The sequence below is a fragment of the Staurois parvus genome, unplaced genomic scaffold, assembly GCF_062004578.1.
Source record: "Staurois parvus isolate SC_StPar_1 unplaced genomic scaffold, SC_StPar_1.0 ptg000282l, whole genome shotgun sequence".
Taxonomy (NCBI): Eukaryota; Metazoa; Chordata; class Amphibia; order Anura; family Ranidae; genus Staurois; species Staurois parvus.
Genome location: NW_028318078.1, coordinates 2,033,872 through 2,055,065, shown reverse-complemented (window position 1 = coordinate 2,055,065; position 21,194 = coordinate 2,033,872). Strand labels below are relative to the sequence as shown.

Below are 21,194 nucleotides of genomic sequence, written 5' to 3'. Positions count from 1 at the left end.
AAGTACCTACCAGGACAGGGAAAGAGGGAACATTTTTCCAGCAGGACCACAGAGAAGAGTAAGAATGGAAAAAGACTCTGACCCTTCTCCACGTTATAAACCGCTAAAAGGAAAAAAAGTATGGAAGTAAATTAGGAAAATCTGCAACAGGGACACACTTGGACAGCACAGTGGCTAAGTGGATAGCACTTACACCTAGCAGCACTGGGGCCCGACAGTTTGAATCCCAACCACGGCACTACCTGCCTGGAGTTTGCATGTTCTCCCTGTGCCTGTATGGGTTTCCTCTGGGTACTCTGGTTTCTTCTTACACTCCAGAGACATGCTGGTAGGTTCATTGGCTCCTGTCTAAATTGGCCCTAGTATGTGGATGTATGAATGCGAGTTAGGGACCTTAGAGTCCTTTCACACGGGCGTTGCGTTTTTTTTTTTTTTTCTTCAGTTTGGTCATGTTTTTTCAAATAAACTGATGAGTTTACATCCGGTTTTTTTTGTCCATTTACATCCATTTTTTCATCTGTTTTTTTTTATCTGTTTACATCCGTTTTTAATCCATTTACATTGGTTTACATCCGTTTTTCATCTGCTGACATCCATTTTTTGTTCGTTGTTCTTTTTTTTGCAGAAGAAAAATAGGGTTTTCTTTCATTCAAAACGGATGGATGCGAACATTAACAGATGTAAAAAAATGTTTATCTGTTTACATCTGCAAGTCCATAGAAATACATAGGGGGGTCCGGTTTTTCATCCATAAACGGACAGATGAAAAAACGGACATACGGAACGCCCATGTGAAAGGGGCCTTTGATTGTAATCGCATTGAGGGCAGGGACTGGTATGAATGTGTATAAAAAAAAAAACGCTTATTGCACTGCGTAAATCAGTGGCTCTATATAAGTACCTGTAATAAAAAAAATAATAAAAGTAAAAATAAATGTTTATTTCTGTCTGTGTTGCTGTTGGCGACTTCCCCTCTCTTCCTATCACTGTGGCAGTAAGCAAGGGGAAATCCTTCTACCAGAGTGCTTGATAGTAGTAAAAACTTAACAGGGGAACTAATCCTACATTCTTTCAATAATTCAAATAGAAAAAGTTTGGCTGGCCATACACTTTAACCTTTACTTGCTTTGCCTGTGTAACTAATGAGGAAGAGCACTGCACATTCTTCACTGACTTGTCTTGTGTCAGTTACCTCTGTGCGTATTATTACTGTCAAGTCTGTGACATTGCATCCTTCTGCTGGAATTTCCACATGACTCTGTGCCAGCTGCACAGAAGGAGCCCTCTGATGTTGGCAGACAAATGCTGATTTGGGATCTAGTTCTGGGCTTAGCTAGTCAGCTTTTGGCATCTTTTTATCTCGCCGTGCGCTGTGCTATCACTTTGAGTCATCTTCAGTTTTTCCTCAACCAGATTTGCGAAACTGTATTTACGGAGAGGTGTACTTGTCGTTCGCTTTGCGGCCTCTTACAGGAGCTTTTATTGTACAAACATGAAATCTATATCTTGCAGAGAGTCATTTTGTGAGTGCTTTATCTTAAGCTCTTTCTGTTTTTAAAGTGATCCACCTGCGTAAGGATCATAAAGCTTAAATTAAAGCTGAAGATTTTTTTTGGGGGGGGGGGGTTATCTAAACCGTATTGGGGACAGTGCTTGCAATGAATGAACAGTGCCTCATATTCTGGTGTCTGCTGTGTTTGTTTGAAACTTGAAGTCCTCTGCCCCCAGACATTCCCTCAGGGGTGTTCTTCTGGTTCTGGAGGGGTTAATGTAAATTACTGCATTTGTCAAAGGCTGACTATGCCCACCCTTTCCGTCCCTTCGTTCTGTTCATAGAAGTCTTACTATCAGATCCCACAGTGAAAAACATTCTGTGATTGGAGGAGGTGGATATTTTATTCATCTACCAGCCCTTCATTCATAGAGAGCTTCTCATTGTGGGAAGCAATAGTACAGATTCTATTAATGGAGCATGGGCACTGAAAGGCAGACCTAGTCGGCCCTTGAAGAGTGCCTGTAACAGGTGCAGCTGCTCATAATAGCCCCCACAGCAACAGAAGATCACTGCTATGGGGTATTCAGGGGCAGAGGACTTGTGATTTCAACTGAACACGGCAGCCACCAGCACACGGGACACTCTTCATTCATAATACTACCCTAATGCTCTAGGGGAGTTTTCTTCCCCGCCATCCTTTTAAGTGGTTTTAAAGGCTGACTGTTTTTTACCTTCATGCATTCTGTGCACGAACGTAAAAAACCTTTAGTGTGCAACTTCCTTCCAACCCCCCTTTAAACTTACAATTGCCCAAGCCTGATCCAGTGATGTGCATGAGAACGGTGGCTCTCACGGTTCTCTCACTTCTTAGAGGCTGAAACACAGCAGCAGAATCTATTGGCTCCCGCTGTTATCAATCACAGCCAGTGAGGAGGGAGCTGGAGGTGGAACTGAGCCATGCTGTATGTGTCCCATAGACACACAGAGGCAGCTCAGGAGCAAGCATGTATGAGTGTCCCCAGAGCTCGGCAAGGGAGAAGGGCCAGCGGGGGACCCGAGAAGAGTAGGATCGGGGCTGCTCTGTGTTAAACCATTGCACAGTGCAGGTAGGTGTGATGTGTTTACTATTCTAAAGAAAAAAAAAAAGCATTTAGAACCACTTTGAGCTTTAATGAAAATCTAAACCCAATCACTAAAATCATATTTGAGTTTTCATGTGTTAATGTAACTTCAAAAGTTTCTTTCAATATTTTTAACACCACCTCACTGAGCATACGTATAAATGCGTCCTCATGGAAGTGGTTCTTTACCCATGGGGCCACATATAATCGCTGTTCTGTGTCACAGACCGCTTTGGCTCTTGCACTAACAATCAGGAACTGGACGGACCCCATCAACTGATCGCTGTGATGACCTGTGCTTGGCTATCACAGTAAACAGTCACTATACAGCCCTCTTTTGTGTGTGTTTGTTTATCTCTTGAAATGGAGAAAAAGATACTTTGTATTAATACAATATAATATATTGTATGTTTTTTCTCTTTGAGACTCCATGCACACTAGCGTTTTATTTAAGCTTTTTTTTTGTGCTGGAAAAGCGCTTCAAAAAAACTCTAGAAAAACAATGTTTTTCTACTCCTAGATGCTGAAGCTCAAAAACCGCTAATCGTGTGCATGACAACACAGGATAACACCATTTGGCTACTAGGAACAGAAGGAGCTTAAAGAAATGCTAGTGTGCATGGAGCCTTATAGAGGAGAGAGATGTAAACAAAATAAAAATGCACACTATTGTTTCTGAGCCCTATTATGGCTACAAATAACATACATATACACTATTGCCAAAAGTATTGGGCCAGCCATTCAAATCATTGGATTCAGGTGTTCCAATCACCTCCATGGCCACAGGTGTATAAAATCAAGCCCCTAGGCATGCAGACTGCTTCTACAAACATTTGTGAAAGAATGGGTCGCTCTCAGGAGCTCAGTGAATTCAAGCGTGGTACCGTGATAGGTTGTCACCTGTACAATAACTCCATCTGTGAAATTTCCTTGCTACTAAATATTCCACGGTCAACTGTTAGTGGTATTATAACAAAGTGGAAGCAACTGGGAACAACAGCAACTCAGCCACAAAGTGGTAGGCCACGTAAAATGACAGAACAGAGTCAGCGCATGCTGAAGCGCAGAAGTAGCCAACTGTCTACAGAGTCAATAGCTAAAGACTTCCAAACTGTGAAATTCAAATTCACACAACAGTGCATAGAGATCTCATGGAATGGGTTTCCATGGCCGAGCAGCTGCTTCCAAGCCTTACATCACCAAGTGCAATGCAAAGCGTCGGATGCAGTGGTGTAAAGCACGCCACCACTGGACTTTAGAGCAGTGGAGACTTGTTCTCTGAAGTGATGAATCACGCTTCTCTGCCTGGCAATCCGATGGACGTGTCTGGGTTTGGTGGTTGCCAGGAGAACAGTACTTGCCTGACTGCATTGCACCAAATGTAAAGTTTGGTGGAGGGGTAATTATGGTCAGGTCTGATGAAGAATCGTATTGCTTTGAAATGCGTCACCGCCCCCTTCCTGCGGCTCCACGTTCCGTTCTGACGTCACTTCCGCCCGGCGGCCATCTTTTGTATTCCAGTCTGGTTTCCACCGACATGACACAGCCAATGCTGGCTGGAGAGGTGCTACACTAACCAGGAGACCTGGCTCTCACAAGCACCGGGGCCCCCTGGATATCCACCTGCCCTCCCTGCTCCTCCCATGAGATCGGTGATGGAGATCTGGTCATTACGCCAGCTGTGGCCCCTGGAACCCATCCAGCCCATCCATCCTGCCTCTTATATTACGTCCAGATGACGTTCTTCTCTTACATTGATGCCTGAAAACTCCCTACCTCCTGTGAGTTACTCAAAATTGTGTGCAATAAATTGTTGGTTTTTTTACTACACTTAGTCTGGCGCACCTCTTTCGCCTCTATTTTCACACTCCTAAACCCTGTGGACAGCCTTCTCAGAAGAGTTGAAGCTGTTAATAGTTGCAAAGGGTGGGCCAACTCCATATTGAACCCTACGGACTAAGACGAGGACGCAATCAAAGTTCATGTGCGTGCAAAGGCAGGCATCCCAATACTTTTGCCAATGCAGTGTGTGTGCTATCACTGCAATCGTCAGGAGATTTTTGCTTTGGCATGTTTTTCTCTGATGATAAAAATCAGGAACTATCCATTACTCTTTGCCACCAAATGAAATCCCTATTTGTCCTGAAAAAAAGGTATAATTTGCCTGGATACATTAAGTAGTTGTAATGATATGTACAGTTTTACTAACACATGTTAAAGTTGCAAAACTGTTCTGGTGTCATGAAGGGATTAAACATGCAGCTTTTAACCACTTCCAGACCCGACACTTTTACCCCCTTCCTGACCAGGGCAATTTTCTTTTACAAAGGGTTTTATTGTAGATGAAGCAAAAAATAAACAAACATGGATCACAGAAATAATGACCATCAAATAAGGGCAATTTTCAGCTTTCAGCGCTATCACACTTTGAATGACAATTGCGCGGTCATGCAACACTGTTCCCAAATGAATTTTTTACCATTTTTTTGACACAGATAAAGCTTTATTTTGGTGGTATTTATTCACCGCTGGGATTTTTATTTTTTTGCTATGTAAATGAAAAAGTCCAAAAATTTTGAAAATAAGTGTTTTTTTTTTTTTATAAAATTTTGCAAATAAATATTTCATCATAAATATTTGCCAAAATTTATTCTGTTATCTTTTTAGTAAAAAAAAAAATACAAATTAGTTTTTAACCAAAAATTATAATTTTTAACCTTTTTGTTTTACATTTTTATTTTATTTTTTTATATTTTTTATTTATTTTTATATACTGTCACCCTAGCTGTACAGTGTCACCATGGGGACACTGTACTACTTGTGGGGGGTGATTAAGATTTTTTTTTTTTTTTTTTTTCTCTCTGTCTCCATTCTTGCACTCATTGAGAAGTACTGAGTGAGCTTTGATTGGTCACAGCTTGTCACATGGTACAAGGCTGTTGTGAATAGCCCTGTACCATGTGACCTCTGTGATCATTCACAGATTTCACACATAGTAAGCAATGATGTCACAAGTGACATCTTGCTTACTACTTTGCATGTGATCACTGATTGGCCAATCTGTGATCACATGATTGGGACCTCGTACAGAGGTCCCGTCCGATCTGTGTTTCACTGTGTCCGGAGGACACAGCGAGCACCGGATCCCCAGGGAGCGCGCACAAGCAGGGTGCGGAGAGGCCATTTATAAACGGCCACCCGACCCTGCACTGCCACCGTCCGGCCGTTTATATGCAACAGCCGGTCGGAAAGTGGTTAAAAGTAATACCTGGTGATCCCGCTATCAAGGTCCTTGTGCTGGCACTACGGTGACGCCATTAGGAACCCTGGTTGCTGAGAAACCGCAGCCAAACAAAGTGATTGCTGCTGGCTTTTAAAGAATAAAATTTATATTAAAGTATCGTCATCACAGGGCATCGCATCGGGAAACATTGGTATGCAGAATGTGAGCCACTAATTCAGTTTATTCTGCTTAAATTGAATATTTGCAGGTTTTGTAAATAATTTTTTTATAGGTTTAATTATGGTTAGGACTTTTTTTTTAACCTTTTTTTGTTTGTCAGACAGAATGAAATCTTGTATCCTAATGCTTGCTAGTCCTTCTTCCCTTTTTGTGTTTTCCAGCTCACAGGTGGAGCTTCATTATCCTTTTCTCCTGGAACAATTACTTTCCACTGTGCTAATGTAGTCTGTTTACAAAGCTCAGTGGGGGGAAATTCACTAAAGGATTTGCACATTAAGTCTGGCCTATAGCTGTACATTGAACTCTTGTGCCAAATTCATAAAAGTTATATGTTAATTCCATAGATAATGCGTTGCTCCAAGGTCTTCTTTTCAACACTTTCCTAAGAATTTATGGCTGCAACCAGTTTATTTACCAAATTCTGCTATATGCAATAATGACATCAGAGGAAAAGAAGGCAAATATCATCTTGGAGTAAATTGCGTCACACATCTAGCCATTCTGGCACATCTTTGCTGTAAATTCACATACTTGTTTCCAACAGACACGTGAACCTGTCACACAGACATTTTGTCATGCAGACGTGCGATGCATGTCCTCAGAATGTCTGCACCACTTTTTGACGCATTTCCTTATCAACTGAGTAGGTCAGATATTTCTGTCTGGCAAAAAGAGTTGCAAAGGAGGCTTCTGTGCTTTGCTGTATCTATAGATAACCCCTAGTTCTCTGGGAACTCTTTGTTCTTTAGTGAAAGTTTATACTGTATGTAAAATAAAGATTTGATATACACCGATCATCCATAACATTATGACCATGCACCATAACCTGTCGAGGTATGGATTCTACTAGATCTCTGAAGGTATGCTGTGATATCTAGCACCAAGCCACTAGTAGCAGATTCTTTAAGGCAGTGGTTCTCAACCTTCCTAAGGCCACGACCCTTTAATACAGTTCCTCATGTTGTGGTGACCCCCAACCATAAAATTATTTTCATTGCTACTTCATAACTGTAATTTTGCAGTGGGAGGAGTAGTGCCACATCACTAATGTCAGTGGGAGGAATAGTGTCCCATCGTTGGCATCAGTGGGAGGAATCCCATCATTGGTATCAGTGGGAGAAATAGCGCCCCATCGTTGGTGTCAGTGGGAGGAATAGTGCCCCATCATTGGTGTCAGTGTGGGAGGAATAGTGCCCCATCATTGGTGTCAGTGGGGGGGGGGGAATAGTGCCTCATCATTGATACTAGTGTGGGGGGGAATTGTGCCCCATTGTTGGTGTCAGTGGGGGGGGGGGGGGTAGTGCCCCATCGTTGGTGTCAGTGGGGGGGGGGGGGGGTAGTGCCCCATCGTTGGTGTCAGTGGGGGGAGGAATAGTGCCCCATCGTTGGTGTCCGTGGGGGGAGGAATAGTGCCCCATCGTTGGTGTCAGTGGGGGGAGGAATAGTGCCCCATCGTTGGTGTCCGTGGGGGGAGGAATAGTGCCCCATCGTTGGTGTCAGTGGGGGGGGGGGGAATAGTGCCCCATCATTGGTGTCAGTGGGAGGAATAGTGCCCCATCATTGGTATTAGTGACACCAATGATGGGGCACTATTCCTCCTACTGACACCAATGATACTTACCTTGCTGACTCCTGCTCCAGCCTGGGCTCGCTCCCTCCCTCTCCCATCTACAGCCAGCATACCTGGCTGCAGCAGTACCATCTGCACACTACAGACACTTACCTGTCAGCTGTCTTCCTTCTCCGGCCGCTCCCTTGCTTGATCTTCTTTGATCTTCGCGCTGCTGCTCGGCTCCTCCTGGGGGGATGTGGCCAGATGACAGGGGCGGCATGTCATCACACACACACATCGCGGTCCAGGGAAATGTGGACGTATCTGCATGTGGGCGGACCCGCCTGGAGACTGATAGAGGAGCGGTGTCTCGGTTCCTAAGACCATCAGAAATATGTGTTTTCCGATGGTCTTAGGAGACCCCTGTGAAAGGGTTGTTCGACCCCCAAAGGGGTCGCGACCCACAGGTTGAGAACCGCTGCTTTAAGGCATGGTTCACACCTACGCATGTTTTAGTGCTTTTTGCAGAAGCTAACTACAGTCTATTTAACATGGTTTCCTATGGTACACGTTCACATTTATGCGTTTTCAGCCACTACATTTTTAGCAAAGGTCAGGGACTTTTTTCCTGCAGCAAATTGCAATATACATAGGTGTAAACCTGGCCTAAGTCCTGGAAGTTGCGGGGGTGAAGCCTCCAAGGACGGACTTGTTTTTGCAGCACATCCCACAGATGCTCAATTGGATTGAGTTCTGGAGAATTTGGAGACCAAGTCAACACCTTGAACTTGTGTTCCTCAAACCATTCTTGATTTCATCAGACCAGGCCACCTTCTTCTATTGCCCTGTGGTCTAGTTCTGATGTTGGCACTTTTGACTGTGGACACAGGTCAGTATGGGCACCCTGACTGGTCTGTGCTACACAGCCCCATACTCGACACACTACGATGCATTGAGTGTTCTGACACCCTTCATTTGGAAGTAGGAGGAACTTTTTCAGCAGTTTGTGATACAGTAGCACTTTCATTGGATTAGACTACTCAGGCCAGCCTTTGCTCCCCACGTGTATCATTGAGCCTCCACTGCGCGTGACTCTGTCACCGGGTTGTCAGTTTTCCTCCCCTGGACCACTTTTAGGTCCTGATCACTGCAGACCGGGAATATCCCACAAGAACTGTAGTTTGGCCCCTGTCAGTCATTCAAATCCTTATGCTTGCCCCCCCCCCCTTTTTTTTTTTTTTTCTTCATACTTACAACATCGCAGTTTCAGGGACAACATGTTCAGTTTTTTCCTAATATATCCCACCCACTTTCAGGTGCCATTGTAAAGAGATAATCAATCAATGTTATTCACTTTACCTGTCAGTGGTCATGTTATGGCTGATCTGTGTAGATTCACAAAAACGGATGTAAATCAACCATTTAGAAACTCAGCAGCGTAAACAAAAAAATTGTTTCTAAACCATTTTCTTTAATGTATTAGTTTTTTTTTTTTTTGCTCCTGATTATAAATTTTGGAAAGCTTCCCAGACCTTTGTTCAGATCTGCTTTACTGAGGTGTCATTGGATAAAAGTGGTAAATTAGTTGAAGGAACTAGATGTTTTCAGTGCTGACAGCACAGGGACATCCTGACACATTAACGATTTATTAAAAGTCGTAGTGTGTTTTCTTTGTTTAGGTTCTATATCAAAGGTCTTCCCTTGGAGAAGTAACAATTGAAGGACTGCTCATCTTCATTTTTAGTACTCTGATTTGTACTTCTGCGTTTTGGTTCAGATATTGGCAACTCTACAAGTGTTGAAATATTGCTGAAGGTACACTGCAGTGAAATTGAAAAATAAACCAGGACTACCAGCTCAGTAATTGAAGTTTCTTTCCAGGTTTGCTGTAATGTACAAGTCCACACCAGGCATGTATGCTGGCAGTCTAATGGTCTAAGGCAGGGGTTTCCAAACAAAAGACCAGTTTACTGTCCTTCAGACTTTAGGGGGGCAAACTGTAGCCAGTGGGAGTAGAACTTGTTCTGGTGTCAGTGGGAGTAAACAGTGTCCCATCTTTGATATTAGGGGGATGAAGAGTAGCCCATTTTTGGCGTCAGTGGTAGGAATTATGCCCTATTGTTGGTGTCAGAGGGATAATATCTCGTATCAGTGGGAGGAATAGTGCCCCAAGGGTCGGATAAAGGCAAGCAAAGTGCCGCAGTTTGGAGACCACTAATCTAAAGCAACCATACATATTAGGATTTCTCTCATTCAGCCCCACAAGCTGAATGAGATGAAATCCCTTGATTCCCCCATCCATTCTAAACAGTATTGTTAGAGTGATCTTCCCTGATGGCTGTTGTATGCAGACAATTGCAGCACCTACGGCTTACTGGATACCTGAACAGTGACTGCATCTGTTAGGATGCAGTCACTGTTCAGCTGCTAGTTTTTCATCCGACTTCTTTTTAGTTTTTATTTTTTTCAGTCAAAGTCAGTATGTGTGTGTACATATGTATGTATGTATGTATGTATGTATGTATATATATTTGTGTATGTGTGTATATATATATATATATATATATATATATATATATATATATATATATATATATATATATATAATTTTTTTTTTTTTTTTTTTTTTTTTTTTCATCACTTTACTCTAAACAGGCAGCTCCATACTTTCTAAGTGTAATCTTGGCATGTTTTTGTTTCTTAATCACAGGTTTGGCATTTGGGATTGCACAGCCTGTGGGTGGTTTATCTTGTGTGACTGGAGAAGACACATATTAGCAATGATAGTGCTGCTTATCTAATGTTTTTTTTGTCTCTATCTCTTTTAGTGTCCATTTACAGTATCTGGTTTTATGACCAGCATGACTGCCAGAGGATTGCAAAGCTGATGACCCAGTGAGTATGATTGCCGAATCCTCCAAAGAAGCCTGTGTTTGCTGTGTTTCCATGGACTATCTTAACTCGTATTTAAATTAAGCAAAAGCAGACTGCATGGCCTTTTTGACTTGTAAAGGCAAGGTGCAGTTTTTTTTAATATTACTAGAAAAAAGGTTTGCTTTAATGTCTTGTCCCCTAAGCAAGGCTTACCCCCCGGTCACATCAAAGCCGATTTTGAAATCGTGCGACTTACAATGAAGTCTTGCAATTTCAAAATCGGGTGACCTGCTGATTTCATTGCGATTTACAAGACATCTGACACAGATGTCTATGCAAATCACAACAAAAGTAGTGCATGCACTACTTTAGAAATCGGTGCGACTCCGAACAAGTCGCAACTGCACTGATATGACCGCTGTAATAGCAGCCAATACGATTTGCAAGTCGAATGGCATGCAATTGCATGCTAAGTCACACCCAATGTGACCGGGGGTGTTACTGGCCTTTCTTTCCCCTAACCACCTCTACTCCAAAGGTAGTACGGACAGGTGGAGGTAGAGTTGTCTCCACCTCTTTTCAGTCACCAGGAGAAAAAATGTATTTCAGGTATGGAGGAGCTTTTGACTCAGTCAGCAGGTCTGTCACATGGGGAGAGTACAGAGCACTTTGTAAGCCAAGATTTCAGTAACTCCTAGCTTACACAAGTGATCTCTACTGCTCCCAATAGCTGATCAGAGTGATAACAGAGTGAAGAGAAGGTGACCTTGTGGTGGTTAGGAGGGCAGCAACAGAAAAGCACAGGATTAGTTTTAAAGTAAACCTGTAGTGAAAAAAATACAGAGGATACCTTTGTTGTTATCTGCTAGTTACCTGGTTGTCTTCAGACTTGGTGCTTTAAAGTGGTTGTAAACCTTCACATATACTCAGTGAAGTGGTTGGCCATTTACATAAGTTGTACCTCTCTATCTGCAGTCGTCTTTTCTCTACATAGGTTCAAAGTGCTGATTTTTAAAGCTTGTATGAGAGTTCAGAAAAAATGGGGAGGAGAGCTGAACTTACAGTCTGCAAAGCTCAGTGAGGAGAGTTCTGAGAGCTGATTGGAGGGAAGGGACACACACCCCCTCCACGCAGTTTAAAGGAACAGAGCTGAGGCTGTCAGTCTGATTTTCTCTTGGTGTCAGGAAAACTTGTCAGAAGTGATAGCAAAGAAATGAAGCAGCAGTTCATATTTCATAGCTGTATAGGTAAAGGACACACAGTGAGCGCTCTCAAAGAAACAGCAGCTGAACATCCAGGATAAACGCATGTAAAAATCCTCAGTAAAACATATATATATATGAAAATGCAGCGCTGTAAAATGATCAAATCATGCAAATCAACACAATAATAGTCCTGAAAAGGTGCTCAATAATTCCCAGTGTCAATGGAAAGAATGCAAACTAACCAGAAACGCATTTAAAATATGCATGTGTGTAAGAAATCCTGGAGATTCCCCTCTCTCCCTCTGGTCAGAAAATGGATATGTGCTGAAATGGATGACGATGACGCCCTCTTGTAGGAAAACGAAATCCTGCAGGTTAGGAAGCTCCCAGGATAGGATATTCCTCTTCAATGGAACCAGGGCTGGGATTGAAATCACTCTGTGGCTGTGAAGTTGGGAGAAAGGCCGCTCACAGAGAACACAGAGAGATACTCATAGTGTAGTATATTACTTCAATTTATTTAAAAAAACCAAGTAAAACATATAATCAGGTGGCAAGTGAAAGTGACCCACTGACCCTCTTAAAATTATAGGTGGCCGCCGGGCCTCCACATGGCACCGGCGGCGTAGTGTCAACGACGTCCACAGGCTCCTTCTGACGCGTTTCGTGGGCACGCACTTCTTCTGAGGTAGAGCAAGGACCATGGCCCTGGTTCCATTGAAGAGGAATATCCTATCCTGGGAGCTTCCTAACCTGCAGGATTTCGTTTTCCTACAAGAGGGCGTCATCGTCATCCATTTCAGCACATATCCATTTTCTGACCAGAGGGAGAGAGGGGAATCTCCAGGATTTCTTACACATATGCGTATTTTAAATGCGTTTCTGGTTAGTTTGCATTCTTTCCATTGACACTGGGAATTATTGAGCACCTTTTCAGGACTATTATTGTGTTGATTTGCATGATTTGATCATTTTACAGCGCTGCATTTTTATATATATAAGTTCATATTTCATGTCTGAGGTTTTCAACCACTTTAAGTCGCTCACCCAAAACAAGCATGCGGAGCAGAGAAGTCAGTCACAATCTGCATGCTTTTTCTTTGGCAGTGACTGAATCTGCTAATTCAACTTAGGATCCAGGCGTTTAGTATTTGCAGGGAGGTCCGCAATGACAGGATCTATACTTCCGTGGTATAGGCTCCTCTTTAGGCCTCGTTCACATGAGGCGTACTATAGCGTATGTCCACAAGTGAGCCGTGTTTACCTGCATGGGGGGAGGGGGGATGCACAGGTGTTTTGTGCATCCCTGTGCAGGCAGTCCCATTGATGTCATGGATATGGTTGCATGGATATCAATAGGAATGCCTGCCCAGTGATACATGGAACACCTGTGCATCCCTGTTCGGGTAAACATGGCCCTCCGTGGGGGGCGCTGTAGTATGCCTTATGTGAACAAGGCCTTAGTGCTATTGGCAGAATGGTGGCTGTTGGGAGATAAAGGAAAGGAGGCAGAAGTATATTGAAGGGTCATGTAGGTCATATGAGAGTGTTTTATTTCTTCTCCTTCTGGGAAGATATTGCCTATAGTGTAGTTACTTATTCTTTGCCTCAAGATAAGAATGTCCTTGTTTCTTCCTTAAAAGGTATGTCCAGTTGTTTCCGTTCTCCCTGGTTAGCACATAGAAAATGTTTTCATTGTCCTGAAATAGCTGCATTATAGTCATACAACTCCTGAGTCTGAGAGGCTTTTGGAGCAAGAGAGTGATTCAGCCTGCTGACTTCCACCCAAGTCTGAAATATTAGTTTTAGTTTGTCCTAATCATTCTCTTAGATTGTAAGCTCCAAGGAGCAGGGCCCTCCTAACCCTCTTGTTTTGAACTGTATCATTGTTGTATTGTCTCCCTTTTATAATGTAAAGTGCTGAGCAAACTGCTGGCGCTATATAAATCCTGTATAATAATAATAATAATAATAATTAAAAGCTGTACTTCTGGCAGATAGTAAAAAAGCACCAGTTAATTTGAGAGTTCATTAAATATACACTGTATTGCCAAAAGTATTGGGAGACCCCTCCAAATCATTGGATTCAGGTGTTCCAATCACCTCCATGGACACAGGTGTATAAAATCAAGCGCCTAGGCATGCAGACTGCTTCTACAAACATTTGTGAAAGAATGGGTCGCTCTCCGGTGCCCAGTGAATTCAAGCGTGGTACCGTGATAGGTTGCCACCTGTGCAATAAGTTCATCTGTGAAATTTCTTTCCTACTACTTTTTCCACGGTCAACTGTTAGTGGTATTATGACAAAGTGGAAGCAACTGGGAACAACAACAACTCAGCCACCAAGTGGTAGGCCACGTAAAATGACATGCTGAAGTGTACAGTGCGCAGAAGTCACCAAATGTCTGCAGAGTCAGTAGCAAAAGACTTCCAGACTTCGTTTGGCCTTCAGATTAGCACAAAAACCGTGCATAGAGAGCTTCATGGAATGGGTTTGCATGGCCGAGCTGCTGCATCCAAGTCTTAGCCTGGTTTGCAGTCTCCACTCTAATTCAGGGTGTTCTGTCGTGCAGGCCAGTCAAATCACTCCATCCCAAACTCACTCATACAGTGAGGAACAGAAGTATTTGAACACCCTGCGATTTTGCAAGTTCTCCCACTTAGAAATCATGGAGGGGTCGGAAATTTACATTGTAGGTGCATTCCCACTCTGAGAGACAGAATTTAAAAAAAACTGTTCAGGAAATCACATTGTATGATTTTTAAAGAATTTATTTGTCTTGCACTGCTGAACATAAGCATTTGAACACCTGAGAAAATCAGTGTTAATATTTGGTACAGAAGCCTTTGTTTGCAATTACAGATATCAAACATTTCCTGTAGTTCTTGACCAGGTTTGCACACACTGCAACAGGGATTTTGGCCCACTCCTCCACACAGATCTCCTCTAGATCTGTTAGGTTTCGGGGCTGTCGCTGAGCAACACGGAGTTTCAGCTCCCTCCTAAGATGTTGTATTGGATTTAAGTCTGGAGACTGGCTAGGCCACTCCAGAACCTTGATATGCTTCTTACGGAGCCACTCCTTGGTTATCCTGGCTGTGTGTTTCGGGTCGTTATGTTGGAAGACTAAGCCATGACCCATCTTCAATTCTCTGACTGAGGGAAGGAGGTTGTTGCTCAAAATCTCACAATAAATGGCCCCATTCATCCTCTCCTTAATACAGTGCAGTCGTTCCTGTCCCCTTCGCAGAAAAGCACCCCCAAAGTATGATGTTACGGAGCCACTCCTTGGTTATCCTGGCTGTGTGCTTCGGGTCGTTGTCATGTTGGAAGACCCAGCCACGACCCATCTTCAATGCTCTGACTGAGGGAAGGAGGTTGTTGCTCAAAATCTCACAATAAATGGCCCCATTCATCCTCTCCTTAATACAGTGCAGTCATCCTGTCCCCTTCGTTGAAAAGCACCCCCAAAGCATGATGTTACCACCCCATGCTTCACAGTAGGGATGGTGTTCTTGGGATGCAACTCATCCTTCTTTATCCTCCAAACACGACGAGTGAAGTTTAGACCAAAAAGCTCTACTTTGGTCTCATCTGACCACATGACTTTCTCCCATGCCTCCTCTGGATCATCCAGATGGTCATTGGCAAATTTCAGACGGGCCTGGACATGTGATGACTTGAGCAGGGGAACCTTCCGAGCAATGCTTGATTAGAAACCATGACGGCGCAGTGTTCTACCGACAGTGACCTTTGAAACTGTAGTCCCAGCTCTCTTCATGTCATTGACCAGCTCCTCCCTTGTAGTTCTGGGCTGATTCCTCACCTTTCTTATCAGTGATACCCCATGAGGTGAGATCTTGCATGGAGCCCCAGTCCGAGGGAGACTGACAGTCGTCTTTAGCCTCTTCCATTTTCTAACAATTGCTCCAACAGTTGATCTATTTTCACCAAGCTGCTTGGCAATTGCCCCGTAGCCCATTCCAGCCTTGTGGAGGTCCACAATTTTGTCTCTGGTGTCTTTTGACAGCTCTTTGGTCTTGCCCATGGTAGTAGTTGGCGTCTGACTGACTGTGGGGTGGACAGGTGTCTTTAAAGAGCTCAGACATGTGCTACTAATTAATGAGTGGAGTAGAAGTGGACTTTGTGCACTGGTGCTCAGTCATGTTGGAACAGAAAGGGGCCATCCCCAAACTGTTCCCATAAAGTTGGGAGCATGAAATTGTACAAAATGTCTTTGTATGCTGACACCTTAAGAGTTCCCTTCACTGGAACTAAGGGGCCAAGCCCAACCCTTGAAAAACAACCCCACACCATACTACCCCCCCCCCCACACACACACACACACACACACCAAACGTCACCAAACTGCATGCCTAGGTGTTTGATTTTATACACCTGTGGCCATAGAGGTGATTGGCCACTGGAATCAGGTGTTCCAATGCCATTCATAACTGGATATGATGTCAGAACGCTTCTGTCCAACAGGGCCTGCTGTGTATCTACAAGCTTGGTCTCCTCCTACCACATCCAGGCATTAGATCTGGCTACAGTTGGAGTAGGACGTGGTGGACAGATGAGTGTTGACATCACATCTGGTTATGAACGGCAGCGACCATCTTGATACACCCAGTCCTATACCTACTATTATACATGCTTGTAAGGGTCTGTAGACCAGTTTTTAAGATGTGAGTAACTTTCCATTTGTTTTTATTCAATAAATGTGAACGTATTACATCATGGGAAGTCTCTTGTTGCTTATATCTTGAGTGCTTAATTGACTGGAAAGAGATCTGAAAGGAGCCATAGATGAGATGTTACTGGAGAGATCTATTTGAAGATTCCCGCTCCCCCTCCTGCTGACAGATGGTGTGGGTAAACTTCTCCCCGTACGATCTGTCAAGATTTGAAAACAGCGTGGCCGTGCAGGGCTCCGCCCACACGGCATCGTCACTCATTCAGAGAGTTCTTCAGAGAGTTCTGCGAGTGCCTACAAGTCCTGGCAGCCTTAGCGGCTGTCGGCTTTTAGTTTTCAATGTGCTACCACGGTGTTGTGGAGCGCCATGGTAGTTCATTGAAGCTTCCTGTCAAAATATCTACTTGCTCATACAACCCGTACGGCAAGCAGATATTCTGACAGGTCTGCAGGAGACCTGCATGACATCCGTAATCTATTGATCGCTGGTGCAGTGCTTTTCAGGCTCCTGTTAACAAAAATAATAAATGCACATTTTTTTTACCTGCAAAAAAAGTGCATTTCATTATTTTTGTCAAAAGGGTGAACGTATCCTTTTTTTAACGTGCATAACACCTATATAACCTTTAGGTCTAACCCTGAGGTGAGCATGCATGCTAGCTGGTGGAGGAGCACAATTAGTGTTTCATTTTGAAGATCACAAGTGGACTGATTTTAGTTTGAAGACATTTTTCACCAAGAGACTATTTTGCATCTAATTTATAGATATATTTATCACTAGTTTTGCACCATTGCAACTGATCATTATGTGCTATTTGTGAGGCACTCAGTCGGATGTTCACTAACAATATCACTATTATGATTTTTGTTTTCACTGTGGTTTATTTATCTATAATTGTGTATGATCACACTACTTTGCATTTTATTTTTAACTATTATGTGGTAGCGTAGCGCTCAGCCGGGCGTTTACCTTTTTGATCACTGTTGTGTGACGGGCATTTATTTAAGACTCACCTTGTAGTTTTACTTATAGGTGCTGAACTATTTCATTCTTATTATTAAAGCAGTAGCGCAGCATCCATTTTCATTTCATTTAAATATATATTTAACTGCAGCTAGTGTACGTGATTGAATTTTTCTTTGTAGCCTCCTGTAATTCCCTGAGCTCAGACGTGAAGGCAGAGGAGAAGCACTAAAAGCCATTTTGGTGTGCTGCTTGCATATGTGCTGACAGGAGGAAAGAGCAGAGTGAGCAGTGAGATGAGCACATCAGCCTGTTGGCTTCTCCTTTACTGTCCAGTCCCGGTATGAGGCAGGTAGGTGACAAGCCTGTATTGCTTTGACCATCAGCAGCCTGTCTATGTAAATCTCAGGACTGGATGGAAAGGAATATAAGTCCTTGGACAGGAAAAGCAGTTCCCACATATTTATTTTCACTGTGCATTTAGCAGTTTGGCTTGCGTTGAGCTTTTTACAGAATGAACTTGGGAGTTTTTCTGTGAGAAGATCAGCAAGAATAAACCAATTTCTGATTGTTAGTGACTGCGTAAGTGCAGCAGTTACTAAACACATTGCCAGATGCTCATGCTCCCAGTAAGGAAGTTCAATTAGTTCTTTTAATTGTGTTGCTCATTCCGTGATGCTCTGATCATCTGGAAGGGTAATCTTTGCTGTGCAGCGTGTACATAGTCTTTAAAGGCCCTTCTTCCTTCCGTATGATAGATGACTGGCAACAGATTCCCATCTCTCCCGCAGTTCTGTCCAATTAAGTTTTATCCCTCTTTTTGCAGAAGTGGCAGTGAGAAATAATGAAATTCATGAATTATATCTACCTAGCGCTCTATAATTTAGCATGAACACATGGTGAAGTAGAGGAAAATCTGTTTCTTGGATCAACTGATGTATCGACACGCCTTGGACCTTTTTTGTTTTTTTGGGGGGTTTTTTTGTGTTTTTTTTTGTTCTGAAAACTTGTTCTTATCAGTGTATCTCACACAGGCAACGTAATTAAAGTAGTTTATGAAGCTGGCGAACACCATTTGAGTTGTAAATTTTGGAAGTATCTCATCTGTCTGGTCACCTACAGTTCTTGCTGTTGTGCAATAATTCATTTTGGCATGAAAAAAATATGCATCAAGCACACAGGGAGGAAGATGTTGCCATGAAAAAAAAATGGTTGTTTTTGTAGATCAGACACTAAAAGTACATCTGCCAGGTTTTAAAAGTGGAAAAACCAAATATGTGCATCAAATACTGTTACCCAGGGGTACCTGCACATAGATGAACTATTCTTTCTGAACTTTTACGTGGTGATTGTGTTGGTAGGCATGCTTCCTGTTGCATGGTGACAGCACTTGCTCCTATATTGTCTCATTACACTGCGTTGCCACTTGTGATGCATGCTTCCGAGAGCATGCCGGATGACATTACAATGCAAAGTTTATCCGCATGCTCAGGCTGTATCTTCCCAATGAGAGCTGGGACTGCCCCCTGTACTATCCTCCCTCCTTCTCTTGCTCCAAGGGGTTTGCACAGGAACCTATGTGCTTAGTTTTGCAATATGCACTGCTGTCAGATGCATTAAAATACATTTTAAAGACCAAAAAAGAAAAAAATCACTATCCTGTATGTTTAATGACAGATCACAAAAAGTTCACAAGTGTGTGTGCGCGTGTTAAACATAAATGGAGATTGTTTTTCCCCTTGAATCTCCGAAATCCCTAATCCATCAAGCCGGCATGTTGTAAGATTGCTGCCAGTGCAAAACACTGTCATGTCTACTTGCAGTAAATTGCAAAGTTTTTTTTTTTTGTTTTTTTTGGTGTACCTTATACCACATTTTATATATACATTTTTTTTATGGGAAAGTATTCTATTTTATTCTGAATAATTATTTTTGTAATTTTGTAACATAATGGTTTTTCTGGTTTTAGGGTTCCAATACACATTCAGTCTAATTGTGCCTGATTGGATACAAATTGAAAGGTCTTTAGGTAGGCTCTCATATTTTATAGTGTTAGCTAATTTAAAGGAGATTGTACAATCTGATTGTCACAGGTATAGCCAGCTTCATCCTAGAGATCTGCAGCCAGAACCAAAACCTTCTTTAGGTACTGTACCTTTACCCTCTATGGGAGTTCAATGGGCATACAATCAGATGCAAGGTTTACATTAGACCTCATTTGATAATTAAGTTTTACAACCTCTGGAAGAGCTTAATTTGCATGCCAAAACATGCTTATAATATAAAAGCCTACAATGATCTACAGTAGTTCTTTCACATGGGCATTTAGTCTGGATCTGCCTACATCTATTCAGGTCTGTTTTTTTTTAATGGAACAAGGCTGTGTCCTTTTCTGTTGATGTGGATCTGAAGGGATGCAAACGCATGCATCCATTTATTTCCATTCTGTTTGTCTGATTTTAGAGAAGAAACATTTAGCAAGTTAGATGGAGGTAAACTGAACTGAACAAATGTGCAAACTGATGTAACCTGAATCTGTATTCTTCAGTTTTTTTCTTCGCTAAAAACCGGACTGAACAGATGATACCTGTGTGAAAGGACCTTTAACATATTCTCAAGGTGACCTTATCCTTTAATCTCCCACCTGTTCTTAGGGTGGAACGTGTAACATGTTCCCACTCCTGCAGCTCTCCCCCTTATCCCTCCTCCAAGGGACAGCAGGCAGGGGATCTTCTCCCTGTACCTGCTGTCCCAATTTGAAAGAAATGCAGCTGTGCGTGGCTCCGCATTGATTCTTCCTGCTTTCCGGTAACTATATCAGATACACAGTTATAGTGCTTGCGCACATGGACATAGCTGCATAATATCAAATTGAAATGTTTAAAATCAAAATGGAATTTAAAAAAAAATTCTGTCCATGGTTGGTAATGTATGCTGTAAGCATACAAAGCCAGAGGAATGGAGAAAAAATTTCATGGAACTGTACACTTACTCCTCTAAATTTATGTTTATGGAAGCACTTTACTGACCATAAGATGTATATTTTACCCACTAATTCACTCGCTGCCCAGGAGATTGCCAATCACGTCAAAGACCAGATTGATGCAATACGTGAGCACACATCCACTATATAGATATTTTCCACACTTAACATACCTTGTCCAACAGCACAGTCAACACTTTCCTCTTTTGACCCTGCTACTACTGAAGAGGTTACCAAACTCTTCTCAGATGCCCACCTGAACCAATTGTCTCCTGCATCTCCTGATCTCAAGCTCTCCTGTATCCTCCATGCTTGTTTCCAGGACTTTTCCAGAGCTTCTCCCATTCTCTGGAATTCCCTACCTCAATCTATCTGGCTATCCCCTACTCTGCCTGCCTTCGTGATCCCTGAAAACTCATCTCTTCAGGGACACCTGTGAGGATCGCGGTGTCAGACCCCAGCCCTTCTCACCAAACTCGTGACCGAAGAACTATCCAATCTAAAACCGCGCTGTCATGTGCGTAACAATGCCACGCCCAGCTGCACCCTGCACAAAGATATTCCAGCTAATGGACCACAATCTTTGTACTGGCAGCCTGGGAGCGATTGTTACTGGGTCAGGTTAATTACGAAATTAACCCTTCACACTGCCACCACCTCCTTTTTGTACAGAGAAAGAGGAAACTCTGCAGTATCAGCAAAACAATATGATGTTTGAATAATCGTTTGTATACACAATGTCACCGCAGACAGATGTATGCAGACGTTTAAACACACATAGTCAGTAGTGCATAGTCAGGGGGTTCTTAGTTTGCATTAAAGAGCTTTGGAAACAGTTCA

At 42.8% G+C, this 21,194-nt stretch overlaps 1 protein-coding gene across 2 annotated transcripts in view; it reads left to right on the top strand.

Moving 5' to 3' along the window:
* DCP1A (decapping mRNA 1A) overlaps positions 1-21,194 on the top strand; it is a 117,945-nt gene that overhangs the window by 41,365 nt on the left and 55,386 nt on the right. For both annotated transcript variants that reach the window (XM_089681853.1, XM_089681854.1), the window contains one exon: positions 10,460-10,526. In XM_089681853.1, the coding sequence (XP_089537979.1) occupies positions 10,460-10,526 (67 nt within the window). The remainder of the gene's footprint in view (positions 1-10,459; positions 10,527-21,194) is intronic.